The sequence below is a fragment of the Neodiprion virginianus genome, chromosome 3 (assembly GCF_021901495.1).
Source record: "Neodiprion virginianus isolate iyNeoVirg1 chromosome 3, iyNeoVirg1.1, whole genome shotgun sequence".
Classification (NCBI taxonomy): domain Eukaryota; kingdom Metazoa; phylum Arthropoda; class Insecta; order Hymenoptera; family Diprionidae; genus Neodiprion; species Neodiprion virginianus.
In genome coordinates this window covers 24,658,546-24,675,610 of record NC_060879.1, presented here as the reverse complement: position 1 = coordinate 24,675,610, position 17,065 = coordinate 24,658,546, and the positions used below count along the sequence as shown (strand labels likewise).

The 17,065-nt window shown below is 34.9% G+C and overlaps 4 protein-coding genes across 6 annotated transcripts; 2 read left to right on the top strand and 2 right to left on the bottom strand.

Annotated features, from left to right (window-relative positions):
- The first annotated feature begins 1,012 nt into the window (after positions 1-1,012).
- LOC124300375 (uncharacterized) lies at positions 1,013-3,898 on the top strand. Its single transcript, XM_046754427.1, has 3 exons — positions 1,013-1,418; positions 1,901-2,159; positions 2,247-3,898. The coding sequence occupies exons 1-3, from the start codon at positions 1,257-1,259 to the stop codon at positions 3,074-3,076; spliced, it is 1,251 nt and encodes a 416-aa protein (XP_046610383.1). The 5' UTR covers positions 1,013-1,256; the 3' UTR covers positions 3,077-3,898.
- On the bottom strand, positions 3,560-9,220 carry LOC124300372 (amidophosphoribosyltransferase-like). 2 transcript variants are annotated; one of them, XM_046754422.1, is made up of 8 exons: positions 9,065-9,220; positions 6,752-6,971; positions 6,302-6,594; positions 5,871-6,120; positions 4,974-5,207; positions 4,762-4,889; positions 4,448-4,669; positions 3,560-4,350 (listed from the first exon to the last, which is right to left on the bottom strand). In XM_046754422.1, the coding sequence occupies exons 2-8, from the start codon at positions 6,954-6,956 to the stop codon at positions 4,078-4,080; spliced, it is 1,605 nt and encodes a 534-aa protein (XP_046610378.1). In that variant the 5' UTR covers positions 6,957-6,971; positions 9,065-9,220; the 3' UTR covers positions 3,560-4,077. The 2 variants fall into 2 exon arrangements, with proteins under 2 accessions (XP_046610378.1, XP_046610379.1); XM_046754423.1 differs by having other exon boundaries at positions 5,880-6,120.
- A 971-nt stretch (positions 9,221-10,191) lies between these two features.
- Positions 10,192-14,545, top strand: LOC124300374 (multifunctional protein ADE2). 2 transcript variants are annotated; one of them, XM_046754425.1, is made up of 6 exons: positions 10,192-10,347; positions 11,222-11,545; positions 11,792-12,135; positions 12,387-12,662; positions 13,048-13,192; positions 13,819-14,545. In XM_046754425.1, exons 1-6 carry the CDS (start codon positions 10,338-10,340, stop codon positions 13,983-13,985), a joined length of 1,266 nt encoding a protein of 421 aa, XP_046610381.1. In that variant the 5' UTR covers positions 10,192-10,337; the 3' UTR covers positions 13,986-14,545. The 2 variants fall into 2 exon arrangements, with proteins under 2 accessions (XP_046610381.1, XP_046610382.1); XM_046754426.1 differs by lacking the exon at positions 13,819-14,545 and adding an exon at positions 13,664-13,780.
- On the bottom strand, positions 14,219-16,911 carry LOC124300373 (xaa-Pro aminopeptidase 3-like). The gene is made up of 4 exons (XM_046754424.1): positions 16,719-16,911; positions 15,513-16,463; positions 15,037-15,399; positions 14,219-14,933 (listed from the first exon to the last, which is right to left on the bottom strand). Exons 1-4 carry the CDS (start codon positions 16,768-16,770, stop codon positions 14,764-14,766), a joined length of 1,536 nt encoding a protein of 511 aa, XP_046610380.1. The 5' UTR covers positions 16,771-16,911; the 3' UTR covers positions 14,219-14,763.
- Positions 16,912-17,065: the final 154 nt, after the last annotated feature.

Sequence of the window (17,065 nt, the reverse complement as noted above, 5' to 3'; positions counted from 1 at the left end):
GTGAATACCTCAAGTGTATGTTTATACAGTTCAATGGTGGTAATTGATTGTTCAGCGTGCGGCAGCGAGAGGTAACTATCTGTATGCTTTTTCCGAACTCGATTACATTTGATAGCGGTGTTCTAATTTCTTGATCACAAACTCTGTCGATTACGTGATTCACGAAGTGACAGTAGGTATGCATTTCCGAGGTCCTAGGTAAAATTTTGAATACCTTGATTCTCCCTACGGCTAGGTACCAATGGTTATATATAGTTTATAGTGTGCTTATCTCAAAGTCCTTAAGTAACTTTTGAAAGAGTAGATTCAACATAAAATGATAAGAGACCTTTTTTGTATCGCGTTCAATTCCCTACAAAAATACGTTGCGAAATGGGTAAGCATGGGAAATAGAAATTCGACCTCTTGATATTAATATTAAGAGCTGAAACTTGGGTACCATCTTTCTTTTGTCATTTGGAACAATATTTTCTATTTTGATTTTGAAAATAAAAATTGGTGATGTTTTTGATAGAGTCTACCGTACACGCATAAAATAATGGAAAATATAGTATTTATCGGCTTCAGATAAGCTTTGGAAAGCGCTGGTGCAAGGTACGGACACTCAAGGCTGGATTTTCACGTGCACCAAACAGCTACTCTGATCCGTCAATTCACCGAATCACCAAGCGTGAGATGTCAGCAAATGGTGATTTTGGCGAATTGGCTAATCAGAGCATGCACGTGAAAATCCAGCCTAATACTCTCGTTATTCGTAAGGTTTGAACCACTGAAATATAACAATATGTCCGAAGTTTGGACATATATTTCAGTGGTTTGTTTGTTACTAGATTTAATACCCATCAACACTTTTCCGGTGACATTGTTTTTCATTTGTGACCAGTACCTAATCTGGTGATTACACTGAAATATAGTAATACTGGACAAGTCTATGGGATAGGCGCGCGCAAATTTAAACAAGGATACAAATATTCTCCATATTAGTGAAGGAGAGGGGGAGCCCTTACTCTCTCGGTCAACGCTGCGTTACGGCGAACGTTCCGTATTCTATTCCTTTTCACAGCGTGCCAGCGTTAATTTTCAAATAGCGGTATTTTCATTTTTTCATCCTGTTTTATTCGTGCGTTGATATTGAAATGTACGGTTTGAGTTGAGATCAGCATTTTCTGATTATCTCAGCGGTATTGAGGTGATCAAAATCTGATACTTCTTTTAGTTGATGTTAGAACGAATTATAATAGGAAAATAGGTTAGACATGTCGGATGATGAAAGTTGCTTGTCCGAAGATGAAAGTGAAGTACTGGTGTACGTCGAATGTGAGGGATACGTTGACGGCAGCATATTTAAAAATGACAAACTTCAACTCGACATTATCGGCATTGACTCCGACCATCCGATCATGCAAATCAACGGAAAGGTAAAGTGTGACACTTTTAATAAGTCTCACTCCCAACTTGTATGAATTCGAGTGAAAATCCAATACATATAAAAGAGGGCATCAACTTCGAACGATTTGAGAACCGGTTACATAATAAATTAAATTTACTAGTAAAATTTTAATGTTAACTCAATGATTCAATCCATGAAGTCTGAAAATTTTAATTACTACAAATCTACAGATGATGGAATTTTGATACACTCTCATAAAAAATACAGTGGATATTTTATATGAATTGGCTCAAAAAATATCATAAATTTAACAAAAAAAAATTGATTGTTATCAAAGTTTGAAATTTTTTTTATTCATGCAATCAAATCATAGAGGTAAAAACACGAGAGAAATAGTAAAATAAAATTATCTTCTCAAATCGTTATGTAATAGATAAATAATTATACCTGCCTGTAATTGTTAGACATTGTCAAATGAGTGTCAAATGACTTGATTGGATGATCTTACAGTTTTATGAAGGCACGTATCACGATGCGGCGGGAACTTACATGTTCTTTGAAAGAGATGAAGCACCAGTTGTAGATGATCCTGCCTTTGAAACACCCGCAACATTGAAATATTTTGCCAAAACTAGGAAGCTGTTGAAAATGGAGAGAGTATTCACCATGCAAAGAACTGAGGTCTTAGGAGACTCGGATCATTTGCACTATCTGCCTAATATAAGTACCATCAAAGAGGCTGGTGTTCCGCCAAAGTATCAAGACGATGGTACTGTGACGTTGATCAAGATTTGAGATTTGAGCTATATTTATAATAGTGATAGTAGTATACTTATTCATACTTTAAATATTACAGCTTTGCAATTCTGGGAGAGGATGCGAGATGATAGAATGGAAGCATTAAAAATTTACTTAGAAAAGCAAGAAATCAGAGATGAAAAACGGTTGAAAGGAATTGAACTTGACTCAGAATCAGATGATGACAATCCGTTTGCTATGTATAAGTCAAAAAGTATGAAAGGCGCAAACAGTGCACCTTCACAATCCAAGCCTCAACATACCACCTCAAACTTTGCTGCAGATATCTCTGAATCCGAAGACATTGATATTTCAAATATATTGAATAAAGTAATGAAATTAGACTCGAGTGTAGACGCAGCTGAAGAAGGTTGGAAGATAAAGCCTGGTGAAAAATTGACGGTAATAGATCCTGGCCCTTCGACTTCTAAACAAACTCATCTTGACATGCCGTTGTTGGCTTCTATGAAAAAAAGGAAGTCGTCATCCAAAGCAATGTCCAAATCAAAGTCAAAAGTTGTATTTAAAAAACCGAACAGAAGAGCTCCTAAATCAAAAAAATCTCAAACAACAATCCACAGCTCAGATGAAACGAGTAAAGTTAGTTCATTAGTGGTAGAGTCGGACTTTGACGAAATTCGAGTTCCAGTAAAATTGGAGGTACCGGACAAAGAAGATAATAGTGATGAAAAAACTTTAGGAGCAGCTGATGAAGCAAGTATGAGTAGAAAGTCGGTTAGTTCAATGTCAAAGAGATTAGAAAAACAAGCAAAACGTGAAGCTAAAATGAAAGAAATTTCAAGAAGGCTCAAGGCACACAAAGATGAGTTCCTCAAGTCCCAGCATCATGTTAATGCACGTCAAGATTCGGGAAGCAAGACACATTGAAATAGCTTTCATCACTGTTACATGATGTTATCATAACAATTTAAATATTGATCATCATTGTGCCAGGACTTGCAAAAGTAAAGTGCTCAGCAAATGAAACTGTTGTGGGTTGAAAGAATTTGGAGACCAGATTTTCATGAAGTTGTGAATATGTCGATTGTAATGGTAGTAAAAATAGTTTCAGAAGTATTTCGTAAGGAAAATCTCAATTCAAAAGTATTACGACATATGGGCTCTTTCGCAACTAATTATTCTGTCGCGTTCTTCAAGTAATAGATAAATGCATTGGCATCAATTCTAGTCGTTCCTCATCGACTCAAATCAAACTCGCTCTCTAATCTCGCAAATTCTCGCAGTTGATACTGGACAATTACTTTTCAGAGTAATTGTTAATAATTATACATATTTTTCAAAGCAAGACGTAGTGTTTTGGTGTGCGTATAAGTATAAGGGTAAATGTATCTTATTTAAACAAGAATCATATCATTAACAAATGATGTAATATATTTTTTCATTTTTGTAATATACAAATTATGGAGTACAAATTACGTAACATTAAACGTAATCACAAAGTTTACAAAAGTATGGTTCTAGAAGTAATTTACAATGTATTAGTAAACATGTGTATGTTACATAAAGGTTGCTAATATCATAGCGCAGAATAATTGATACAAAACAGTACATTCAATCAGATCGAATGAGATCACTACAGTATGACAATATATCTTTCTTAATTCTACAATTAAATTAAATAGTCAATTTTATCTACATTCTAAATGATATATTTTACGCAGCGTGTTACATCTGCTTGCTTAATGATTATCAAAATCCTGGGCTCTGCTGTATCAAAGATCCAAACGAGAAACATTATTCAATTTTTGGTCATATGTAAATTATGAAATTGACAAATTATGGAAAATGTTATTGAAGCGAAATAACTTTCAAAGAATTTTATCAAATCGGTCGAAAATATTGTATATGTAATTTTTCGGTGCCAGTGTCTACCAGTCCAAGTCACCAGGTAATTCATCCGGATATTCACCCGTCAAGCATGCAGTGCAATGTCCGATATAACTGCAATCTCGGTTATCCATGCCATGCCTAACTGCTTGAACAAGCCCTTTAACTGATAAATAAGTCAAGCTATCTGCACCAACATGTTTAGCCAATTTTATACTATCCAATTTATTTGCGATTAATTCTTCTCGTGTCGGTATATTGATACCCATGTAACAAGGATATTTGAGAGGTGGAGACGCGATTTTAATATGAACCTGCAAAAAATGTTCCCAAGTTTACATTTATCTAGTTGTTTACAGTATAATATAAACAATCTTATTAACACATATATATATAATATGCCAATTATACCTCCTTAACACCAGCATCTCGGAGTAGTTTGATAATCGGGCCAATTGTGTTTCCTCTAACAATCGAGTCATCAATTAATATAAGTTTCTTTCCTTTAACATTTGCAGATAGTGCACCAAATTTCTTAGCCACTCCTAATTGTCTCAATCTTGTGCTTGGCTGAATGAAAGTACGACCAACATATCTGTTTTTACACAAAACCTCAGCAAAGGGTATCATTGACTGAAAACCAAATATCGATATTTTCAAGAAATGGATTCAAAACCACTAAGGCTTGATGGATGATATACAAAATTGTTTGAATCATTATTCACCTGTCTGGCATATCCGTGCGCAGCTGCTGTGCCTGACTCTGGGACTGAGCTAACTATGTCTGCATCTACTGGAGATTCCAAGGCTAATACTTTTCCACACTGCATCCTAACGGAATATACCATTTGACCTAGAATAAAAGAATAAGAGAAATTTCTAATTATGAATTCTTGATGATTGCAAAAAACGAAGGAATATGAAAAAAATTATTCACCTTCAAAAATACTGTCGCTCCGTGCAAAATACACGTATTCAAATATACAAAATGCTTGTGGCTTTTTATCCGGTCGTTCTATTATGTCAATTGTTTTAATTCCTTCACGGGTTAATTCAACAATTTCCCCTGGAAAAACTTCCCGGACGTATCTTGCACCAATACTAAGAAAGCCACAAGACTCGGATGATATGACCCAACCATCAGCCTCGTCCTCATCATCAGATTCATTAGCTGTTGAAGGAAAAGTAAATTAATATTTCTTATTTACACGTATTAGAAATACGATGAAGAGTTTCATGATACATTATCGTTGTGTTAATTAACAACGAAGTAAATTATTTGTAGCGCAAATTTGAAATTGATAAAACTGAATACTCTGCAAGAAAAATGATAATCTGCAGTAGGATCAGGAAAATTCTCTATAAATTAAACACTTCTTTTTAGTAAATGGTACAAATATGAAAAGTGATATTGCGAATTTTGCATGCTCTCTAGTTTCAGTTCTCTATACAGATATTTTACAAAAAAAGCTCAAAAGAAATACTAGAAATCAATATAGTAGGTTAATTGCTTTATTTAATCTCTGCACTGAAGTTTTCGTGTAATTTAATGTAATCTACTTCAACATATGACAAGACTATGGAGGTATTTGTTAGACATTTGTATCCGGTCGAACTTAAGGAATATTTCAAAAAACTCGAATATAACAAAACAATCTGACGAACATTTTTTTCTTCCGTTGAAAAATACACGCCATTTCAAAATATGAAAATTGCTATTAAAATGATTAATATATCAACAGTCTAAAGTGCCAGGACGTTTAGTGTTAAATTACGAGACAATGTTCGAATAAATATCTACAATAAACCACTTGCATTCTACACCACCACCCACCAAGATTACCGATGGGGACAATTTTTCCCAGGCACAGAGGTCGATTGCCATACGGATCTCTCACTCCGTAGATTCTGTCTCTATGCATAATAACCAAAGAATATGATAGGGGAGCTAATTGCATAAGGTGTTTAATCCGCGCTGGCCAGTCTGGTCCACTAATTTCGCCTTCAGGAGGATTGAGACACAATGCTTGTGTAATTAATTCTGAGTCAGAATGTGTGGATAATCCAACTCCTCGACTGAGTACCTGTGATAAAAAAAAAAAGAAAGAAAACGTAATTCAACACTGTGATTAATTTGTCAGTAAATTGCTTAATACTCTTGGAAGCTTGAGTGATAAATTCTGCGAATATTGGAAATGAAAATGAAGTTATTAATCTTACATTAAACTAATAGTGGTGCAATTTCAGGGAAAAATTGAAGCCTACCATTTTTCTGAGGGATTCCGTATTTACAAGCTCTCCATTGTGTGCAACAGCCAGTGCTCCATGAGCTGTGTGAACAACAAAAGGCTGACAATTAACTTCTTCACTTGCCGCGCTTGTACTGTACCTCGTGTGACCTATTCCCAGATTTCCTCGCAATCTTCTGATATTTTCGTCATTGAAAATATTACTAATCATTCCCATTCCCTTGTGGACATGAAATGATTTTGCGCAAAGGCCCTTACTCGTCACAATGCCGGCACTTTCCTGACCTCGGTGCTGCAAGGCTACAAGTCCTGTTACAAAGAAGAACTCAATTAGCACATCAAAATTATTAAATATTATTTGAGTGTTTAGTACGTTTAAGATGTTTGCACGGTCTTATCCACGGTCAGAAATAATTCAGGGCGTAATTAGCATTGCAGCTCACGTCATTCTAGATAAAAAATTTACCTAAACAAATCACTTGTGCCACGTCAACTTGTGATGGCCAATCCCCAGCAGCAATGCATCCAAACACACCACACTCGTGTGTTAATCCAGAAGTTTTTTGTCCACGTGTTTCACCCTTACTGTGAGGTCTTTTTGTTTGTCTAGTCTGCACAGCAAGCCTAGACATTGCCTTAGTGCAATCGTCTTGCGGCTCATTGCAGGACATATTTAATGTATGATTCTGTGAATGAAGAATTAAATATCGTGAATTTTGTGTCTGTGAATGAAATGATCAATCCGCTTTTGATATTATCATGCGCATAGTGAGTTGCGAAAGTATTATTTCTGACGTAATTGATCAGTATAAGACCTTTGCCACATTTAAATTTACTAGCACAAAGTTAATGTTGACAATGTTGAACAGGAATTGCATAATTTGCTATGTAATGTCGTAATTCCCACGTAGTTGTAAACAGAGGAATCAAAGTCGAAAGATAAACAGCTTGAACTGCCTCGAATATAAACCACAGCTTTGCGTAATAAAAGAATTATTAAAAAACAGGAAAGTGCGTAGGTTCAATAAATTCATTACAGTTATCAAGTATTGGAAATTTATCTTGTTATTGTTGACAAACATCTTCAAAGTTCTTTGAATAATTTTGAGAGTTACAATTTCGAAAGATTTGGCTGTAGATGTACTTTATAATTATTTGATCACATCTCATCAAACTTGCTGCACATACATATTAGAAAATGAATAAGATCAATTTTTCAAAAATCAATTATTGAATGAGTAGACATTCATATTTTCTTTAGCATTAATGTAATTTGACACATTTTACTGTTTCATATTTAAGTTGCTACTTTAACTTGTGCCTTTCCTTAAAATTCTTATTTATCCGGCTAAAATTTTACTATTTCCATGCAATTTAACTGACCATGCGCAAGTGCCAAATAAATTAATTGAAATATAAATTTGCAAGAAAATAAGTCATATATAGCCTGTAAGTGGCAAACAGAATCTTTGATAATGCGGAATGCATAAAAAGCAGTTGCAAAATCACAACTTGAAGCGTTGGTACATTCCATTCTGATAACGAGACCCCCTAGTGATGGTGAATTAACCCGCCCCATTATCAAGCAACTTGTGTATTTTCTTGACCTCTGCAAAGGCATCTTTGCTATTTCATTTTTTATCGCATACGTGTTTATAATTTCTTGCAATTTCACAATATCATTTTATATACAATAATATTCTACTGACGACACATGTAGTCCAGATAGTGTTCCAGCATTTGTTATCCTCACCTACCTTATGATTACAGTTTCTTCTTAAATTACTAATTACCACTAATTATAGTATAGAAATTTTCGCAACATATATAACAAGAATTGAACATTGTCACTAACAGTCATGATTGTAATATTAACTGATACTTGAAGTGATATGCATAATTGTCATCAGTTGCGTGATTTTACGTCAATCTGTTTCTAAATTCTAATGACAACGACTGCGACAGTTCTAGTTCGAACAATGATGAAATTATTATTTTCATCATTATTATTATAACACAATTGCTACGTAATCGCGTACAGTGGTTACAGATTGCGTATAACGTGCGTAATTATGCGTCCGCTGTACGATAAAGTACTAAGCTATAAACGATTAAGTTGATTATCTGAAGCTGTAAATTAGTAACAGTAGATATCGGCTCTAGACATGATGTAATTAATGACAAGCACACCCAACGCCCACGTGGTTCGAAATCCGTAAGGTTAAAGCCACCCATGTGACGTGGAAAGTATTAGTAACATTCATATTATGGTAACCCAAGTCCGACGTTGTAAACTAATAATTATTAAATTTATAAAAATGCGAGTCGAAACCATCGGTTACGGCACGGGCGCACGAAAAAAACTAAAATTTGTGCATGCTATATGGCGTACTTGATTATTCTGCAACGTGAACATTTACTCTCTCTGCCTTATACAGTATATTTTCTATTGCAGAAATATACCAAAACACAATGCGAAATAGAAATATAATATTGGTATTTCTTACATATTAGATAAAACAGAACGGAATTGATTAGGTTATGCGAAAATCAAATGATTGAGATCGTACTTTTGTACGAGACGGTACAGAACATGCAATGGACACCTGTTGCCGAATCGCGTGTCGAATTCGTGCTGCGACATAAATATAACTTTCGCACAAATTCGAGTGTCGGTATTTGCTCATAAATTAGCTGTGGAAAATCAGCCCAATTTGACGCAGAAGCAATATTTCTTACCCGCTAATGCATGAGTGAATAGTTTAATTCATATACTCACGAAATTTTAGCGTATACGATGCAGTTACCAAAGCGCCAAAACGAACGTGCACGCCAAGCGCTCGCGTGGGTTAGAATGATCCGTAAAGACCAATGGGAAGTAGTTTTTGAGTGGAGGGGCATCTCGCGCCAACCTCCTTCATCGTCGTGCGTATTATATTATTTATCTCCTTTTATACTACATGTAAGGACAATTATCGCCAGCTGTCACATGTACGCAGGAAACTAAATCAATGAAGCAATCCCGCAACGATCGAAACTTGACAAACATTTCATTGTACAACACTACTGATCTGCGACCCTTTATTATTGTGTTGTGAACAAATGAAATGTAGATTTACAGCTCGTAAATTAAGTATATACGTTGTTTTCTGATTTTAATTATCTTTAGACATTTTTTCCCTGGTCTAATTATGGGCTATCAAGGCAATATAGTTTTTACGCGGAGGAATATACAAGTATGCTATATTTAAAGGTAAATTATAATCATTGAAAATTTTTGGAAAAGTTGTTGATTTCTATTACCCAAATTTCGTTCGAGCAATTTTTTGGGTAATCAGTTGTTCTGAAAATCCGGGGTAATTCAAATTCATCATGAAATTTGCCAAAAAAAATTTCCATTCACGAGGAGAGATTGAAATATTCTGAATTTTGGAATTATTATAGTTCGAGAGCTTTAATTTCCGTTGTATAAATATTATTACAGTTGTATAATTGTCGAATACAACTACAGGATAAATTCAAGTTTTACTTATTGTTAGATTGGAAACAATTAATGATTTTCTTAATCTCAAGTTTTAATAGGAGCGCATATATAATAATTTTGCTCCCGAAATTTCAGACATGATTACATCAACCGAAAACGTATCACTACCCCACGATTCTGTAAATTTATCAATACGTTTCTTTGAGTAATGCGATACAAATGTAAGGTCAAACGAGTCATGTTGAGATTTCAGGGGCTTTGAATTAATCGGGCTAACGCGATTGTTTCCAAAAAAAAAAATCAGACGCAGACCTGTGATTATAGTATAAATTTTAGCCTGTCGGTAAATAAAAATTAATCATACATATATTTTCTCGGCAGGGGGTATCACCCCATTTCATACATGGATGTATCGGGTTGACGATAACGTATAATTCGAGCCAATCACGCTGTGGCCGTTGGTGGGAGTTGTTGCGATAGTATTCGACGACTATCCGGCGTCTTCGACAATCGTGGTGCGGTAACTGTGTGTTCAGCATAGATCCCGACGTCTTTCAGGCAAATCATTATGTCTCATAGTGAGTTGATAAATTATATTAATTGAATTGTTTCGTAGAAGTCCTTCAGAGGATTCAGCTTCTTACAAACTATACGAAATAAAGAGTAGAGATTTTACCGCATTGGTAGGATGAAGAAGCAAATGAAAATTCCACGCCATTATCCCAGACTTTTTTCTTTCGACTGTACCCAACCGTCGCACACGCGCATGGGTCATAGCTTGGCGACCACATAATTTGATTATTTAATTTATCCATATTTAAACCGCATCAAACTTGTCCATTTATTTTTCACGAATCATTCACTAATACCATAGATAAAAATATGGCCTACCCCTCGGCATTGATATAGTTCAGCTAATTTAAACAGGTATTCCGAGTACAGGTATTCATGTTCACTATTCAGAGTATTTTTTACTTCATCATTACCACGTCAAAGTGCTTGGTAGAAACACATTGTACACGCATGAAAGGGCGTTTTACCCTGGCCTTCAAATCCGCTCAATTCAACTCGACATCCCTGCATATATAGTTAATTTTGCTAAATGTGATAAATATACCGTCTATATACAGATTTAATTGCATTGCAATTGCTTTCTAAAAAATTAAATCTAAGAACAAATGAAAAATAACCTGAAGCTTGAATCATTAAATCAAGTCAAGTTAGGACTAATTGCATATTAAGTTTTTAAGTTCAACTTTTTCAGTTTCGTTTCTTGAAATGTATGATAATGATAAAGCATCTTAAATTCTGTAAAAATTTCCATCAATCTGTACATGAAAAATACAAAGTTTCATGTATTCTACTCCCAAAATAATTTATTACTTTAATGATTGATTGTTACATTATCATTTAAGTTTTGGTCAGAGATTAAAACGCATTACTATATTTTAGATTACAAGCTTGGTGAGCTGATCATCGAAGGTAAGACAAAACAGGTCTACGAGTTAGTGGATAATCCAGAATTATGTTTACTACAAAACAAGGATCGCATTACTGCTGGAGATGGAGTGAAGGCTCATGACTTAGAAGGGAAGGCAGCTATCAGTAATGCAACAAATGGAAAAGTATTTGAATTACTGAACCAGGCTGGAATTAAAACAGCTTTTGTTCAAATCGCTGGAGAAACTGCATCTATATCTAGAAAATGTGAAATGATTCCCATAGAATGGGTTACCAGAAGATTGGCCACTGGCAGTTTCATCAGAAGACATGCAGGTATACGAAACAATTCTCACTGAGGTTCTTAATACATTTTTAGAAATTTTCAACCGATGTGATCACTATTCTACTCCTCATCATCACTTGTGGTTTTTCCAAATCCATGAAATTTTTTCACTCATTTCAAAAACATGTTGGACTTATTACTTTCGTATTGTTCAGCTGCAAATAATAGTACTTGGTATTAAACTTGACCATGAGTGATATTCAACAAAGCACATTTTTGTTCCCTTCCCAATGCAGGTGTGCCAGAAGGATACAGATTCAATCCACCTCTTCAAGAAACGTTTTTTAAGGATGATGCTAATCACGATCCCCAGTGGTCTGAAGAGCAAATAATATCAGCCCAATTCAAAGTAAACAACCTTTTGATTGGCAAAGATGAGGTTGATATTATGAGGCATACAACCATAACTGTGTTCGAAGTACTCGAAAGAGCGTGGGCTACACGAGACTGTGCGCTTATTGATATGAAGATTGAATTTGGTGTCGATAACAAGGGTGAAATTCTGGTAGCTGATGTTATTGACAGTGATTCTTGGAGACTTTGGCCATCCGGTGACAAAAGGCTTATGAAGGATAAACAGGTAAAAAGTATTATGTGTACTCAGGCAGTTTGGGAATTGAATAAAATTCCTAGTCTCTCATTAATCTTGATTGTAAATATGTTTTTATGACTCTTTCTAGCTAGTTCAGTAACTATCAGGATTTTCGAAAGTGAAGTAATTAGTTTAAATTAAAATTTGATACTTGAAATATAGAGAATTTTATATGGTAAAATAACGGTTAAAAACAAATCTTTGACCACTATTAACAGAATAAATACCACATTTTTTAGGTTTACAGGAATTTGACAACAGTGACACAAGCTGATCTAGAAACAGTTAAACGAAATTTCAAGTGGATAGCAAATCAGCTAGATCATCTTGTCCCACCGCCAAGTTCTTTGGTTGTAATACTGATGGGTTCGCCATCTGATGAAGAACATTGTCAGAAAATAGCCAAACATGCAATGGCTTTAGGCTTGAGAGCTCAGCTTCGTGTTAGCAGTGCTCATAAAGCCACTGAAGAAACACTCCGCATACTTGCAGAATACGAAGGAAGTGGAGAGAAGGTACTAGCAATGCATACAGCGGAAGTTATAATTTATTCTGTGAAAATTCTGATGCTAGAAGACCTTTAGTTATTTTTTCATTCTAATTTTCTTCCTTCATGTTTATGATCTAAAAGGAGTTTATCTGTTCCTGAGCCAGTGTGTAGATAATGAAAACTGAGAAAGACATTGATTGTATAATAAAACGAAAATTTCAGCGATTCAGAATCTGTGCAGGTCAAGAGAATCAGTCGTGTTCAAATGAAAGTATTTCACAGAAGAAATTATTGAGTTGGTTGCATTCGGAGATAACGTAATCTCTGAAGAAAGCTAATATTAAAAGCAAGTAGCAATAACAAGAAACATTGTTTGTGTATACTTTATCTGCATCGTATCTTCTATGGAGGTGGTGCTAGTGGCTGTAGCGGGGAGAAGTAACGGATTGGGTCCAGTTCTCTCTGGAAATACTCCCTTCCCTGTCATTAACTGTCCTCCGGTCAAGCCTGACAGCGTTTCTCAAGATATATGGTCATCGCTTAACGTACCTTCTGGTAAGTTTCCACTCTATTAATCTATGAATCCTCACTTTGTCAAAGTGGTATAACATGTAAGTGCATATTCATTTCTGGATTCAAAATATTGTGGTTACTATATAAAAAAGCTTACATCCTTGGACTCTCTTTGTAGCTGAAATACAGGTATAGTATATTCTACCAGAGATTGATTAAAATATTCAAGTTATAGGATCAATGAATATCAATAAATCTTAGAAGTGATTATCTAGAGATGAAGAAAAATGTTATATTTTAGCTGGTGATGAATTATCCACGAAATTATTGATGGAACTAGAATAGATAAAAGTGATGGCTCAGCAGAGATTTATCTCACAAAGAGAAATTCGTATCCAATTATTTGACCAAGGCATCAATATTTTTAGTGTTGCTTTAATAGAGTTTTATGTTATAATTTTATTGCACAAATTCTTATTTTTTGTTAGCATTCTTGAAAGGTTGCTTGTCTAGGTATACTTACTCCGTCATGGTGTTCTTGATCTACTTCGTCAGTCTCCTTTTACAGTCTCAAACTACTTATCAACTAAAACGAGGGTTTTTCAACTGAAAAAAAAAAAAAAAAACAAACTTGATGTCACAAAAAAATTCTCCGTTTTTAATTGCAGGACTTGGTTGTACCACAGTTTTGTATCCAGAGAGTGCAGCTTTGGCAGCAGCCCAAATTCATGCTTTGCACGATCATCTTGTTTGGTCACGTCTTCGAGTAAAACAACTTACAAACTTCGTCACTCTGAAAAAAGCGGACAAGAAACTCCGAAATCTCAACTTATAAATCTGCAGAAATAGATTTATACTAAATAATATTTCTACTTTCATAATCTTGATAGCTACATCTTCTAATCGAAAGAATTTCCAGATGAATTGAAAACAATTTCTGTAAATCAGCAAGCTTTTTTTTCTTCCACATTTTCTTTCTTACTTCTTTTCTTAAGTGTGAATTTTGTACTTTTTTTGTAGCAATCTAAATTGTATAACAGCAGAACATAATCTTTTTTTTCTAATTAATTGTGCTACAATACCATTCTGCTTTACTGTTATTGCATTCATCAGATTAGGTATGAATTCCAATTCGAATCTCATTTTATGGTAATTTTAACTCGAGTGCATTAATTCCATTTGATATATTACTTGCTTATTTGTAGATGTTTATGATAGCTGTACTGGTATATGCAATATTATTATTTTTACTAGCAGTCTTATATTGGATGCAAGTTTATAATATCAGAGTGCTTCCATTTAGACAAATCTTTGAATAATACAGTAAGTGCCTGACTTTTTATCACATATTTACATTGTACGGTTGTTAAAATAAAATTACTATGTTACAAACAATTTGCGAGTATCATACTAAAAGAATCGTCAACTCTGAGAAGAAAACAATATCTGCTGGCGTATCATGTTGTTGCTAAAATAACAACTATATGTGGTTGATTAAGGTGTAAAATATATTTTTATTAATCTTTCAACATATAAAAGAGCTCAGCTTTCATGTATAAGTAGCTGACATACAATGCATACGTAACAATCAAATTTTAGGATGCAAATCTTCACTAGCATTGATTTTTATTAGCTAATGCCTCAATTTCTGCAATTTCCTTCGGACAATGTCTCGTTAAGATAACTGGACCGTTGTTTGTTATCAAAATATCATCTTCAATTCTGATTCCCATCCCATGAAATTCCGCAGGGGCTAGTTTGTTTCTTGCATTAACGTAAATACCTGTAAAATTATTATGTTAGTTACGTGAAAATTATCGCAATTGTACGTTATAATTTATATAAAAGTGAATAACAAATGCGGCGTTCAGGGTTGGGTACATTACCTGGTTCTATGGTAACAATCATTCCGGGTTGCAGCTTGATGGCTCGCGATATTCTTCCAGTGTCATGAACGTCCATTCCCAAGTAATGACTAGCATGATGAGGACAGTAGGAATACGCAGCTGCAATTAGCTTATCCTGAACAAATGCTTTAGGTACCAATCCAACGTCTTGTAATCTCTGTCCCATCAGGAAACACATTTGGTGAAATATGTAATCTAACGTAGGCATTTCTCGTAACTTTGTTATCAATTCCTTCTGTGTATCGAGTACGATTTCATACAAAATCCTTTGCTGAGGTGTAAATGTACCATTAATTGGCCACGTACGTGTAATGTCTGATGAATAACCATGATACTCGCAACCTATTTGCAATAGGACATTCGATAATTAACTTTGTCTACAAGGTTTTTACATAAGCACAAAAATTTTAATAAGATACAAAGCATGGTATAATGAAAATCCTATGTTTACCAACCAGCATCCATGAGAACCATATCGCCATTATTAACAATCTGATTATTTGTGATGTAATGAATTATATTTGCATTATTCCCACCAGCCACAACAGGTGGATATGCAAGATATTCAGCACCATTCATTCTGCATTCGTAATCCACAGTAGCGAATATCTGATGCTCAGTTACGCCGGGTTTTGATACTTCAATTGTATTTGCAATGGCTGTAGAAGCGATTTCACAACTTTTTTGCATGAGTTCAATCTCAGGTTGAGTCTTGATCAATCTAATTTCGTGCATAAACGTTTTAAGCGAATCGAATACCTGTTTAGTAGATTGGCTTAAAAAAATATGCAATTTTGTTTGCAGCTCAGGTTGTATTATCTCTGTGTTATCATACCAGACAATAGTGTTCTTATTTTCTTGAAGAAAAGACTTGACATAACTCTCAAACTCCGAAGTGGGAAGGGCTTGGTCTACGCCAAACATGCCAAGAGCTGCTTCAATTCCGGTCCGTGGACCATCCCACAACTCCGAGTGTGAGTCTTTCTTTCGTACGAATAAAATGGATGAACAATTATCACCCTTTGAAGTCATTACTAAGACGCTGTCCGGTTCTTGGCATCCGGTAAAGTAAAGAAAATCTGTATTTTGTCTAAATACATAGGGTATCTTTTCCGACATGTAAACTTTGCTAGCTGACGGTATAATTAAAATATGATTAGTTGAAATCTTGGCTAAAAATGCATCCTTAAGAACTTTTTCCATCAAAGAATTTCTTCGTTTTTTAAAATCTTCTAGCGGTATGCCGGGTAGTAATTCACCTTCCCTAACGAGGTGGGGATGGGTTGCCGCCGTTGGTTGGCCATACCTGGGCTGCAGGAAATTTCTGCTTTGGTTTAGGGTTGATGCCAAATTTCGCGATGTTTTTGTGTTTGTTGAGTGTTTCACGAGAATCTGGTGACCTAAAGCTGCAAAAAGTAACAATCAAAAGACGTAATGTAGTTCGGGGTGTAGTGTTCAAAGTAAGTTTGTTTACATTTTCATTCGATTGAACACTGAAATTTCATAACAGGTTCTACGTAGAAATGAAATATATGAAAGGGGATTCTTTATTGTGAAATTTTATGTGAATATTTAAATCCACTGGGGGCATACGCAACATAACCCGTAAATTCGAAAGGTGTTAGTAGCTGGAATGAATGCATTGTGAAATGAGCACTTACCAGATTTGTTTGTACATCCTTTTAGAACATATCTGCCAAAAGTACAGAACATTTTCACAATCTAATTGTTAGGCTATTAAATTTAGAGAAAACAATATGTATCATTTTGCCAAGCAAAATATTACGGCGATGTGTTCCTTCCGAAAAGGCAGACGAAATTTTTTCTGAGGCTGCTCCTGGTATCCTGCCTTTTCATTGGTTAAACCGTAGCGTATGTGCTACTGCTACAGTTACAGAACCGTAAATATTTACATTCCGGGTCAATCAATACACGAACCATCGATTCGTTGTAATTAAAATATGTTTAACGAAGTAAGATAATCCATAATTCGTATGAAATTGTAGAA

Coding starts and splice junctions, on each gene's coding strand:
- LOC124300375 (XM_046754427.1), top strand. CDS start 1,257: ATGTCGGATGATGAAAGTTGCTTGTCCGAAGATGAAAGTGAAGTACTG. Junction 1,419..1,900: donor TCATGCAAATCAACGGAAAG/GTAAAGTGTGAC, acceptor ATGATCTTACAG/TTTTATGAAGGCACGTATCA. Junction 2,160..2,246: donor GCCAAAGTATCAAGACGATG/GTACTGTGACGT, acceptor TAAATATTACAG/CTTTGCAATTCTGGGAGAGG.
- LOC124300373 (XM_046754424.1), bottom strand. CDS start 16,770: ATGTTCTGTACTTTTGGCAGATATGTTCTAAAAGGATGTACAAACAAA. Junction 15,400..15,512: donor TATGGTTCTCATGGATGCTG/GTTGGTAAACAT, acceptor TATTGCAAATAG/GTTGCGAGTATCATGGTTAT. Junction 14,934..15,036: donor GATTGTTACCATAGAACCAG/GTAATGTACCCA, acceptor ATAATTTTACAG/GTATTTACGTTAATGCAAGA.
- LOC124300372 (XM_046754422.1), bottom strand. CDS start 6,956: ATGTCCTGCAATGAGCCGCAAGACGATTGCACTAAGGCAATGTCTAGG. Junction 6,595..6,751: donor GGCACAAGTGATTTGTTTAG/GTAAATTTTTTA, acceptor TCTTTGTAACAG/GACTTGTAGCCTTGCAGCAC. Junction 4,890..4,973: donor GAGCGACAGTATTTTTGAAG/GTGAATAATTTT, acceptor CTTTTATTCTAG/GTCAAATGGTATATTCCGTT.
- LOC124300374 (XM_046754425.1), top strand. Junction 11,546..11,791: donor TTTCATCAGAAGACATGCAG/GTATACGAAACA, acceptor TTCCCAATGCAG/GTGTGCCAGAAGGATACAGA. Junction 12,136..12,386: donor GGCTTATGAAGGATAAACAG/GTAAAAAGTATT, acceptor CACATTTTTTAG/GTTTACAGGAATTTGACAAC.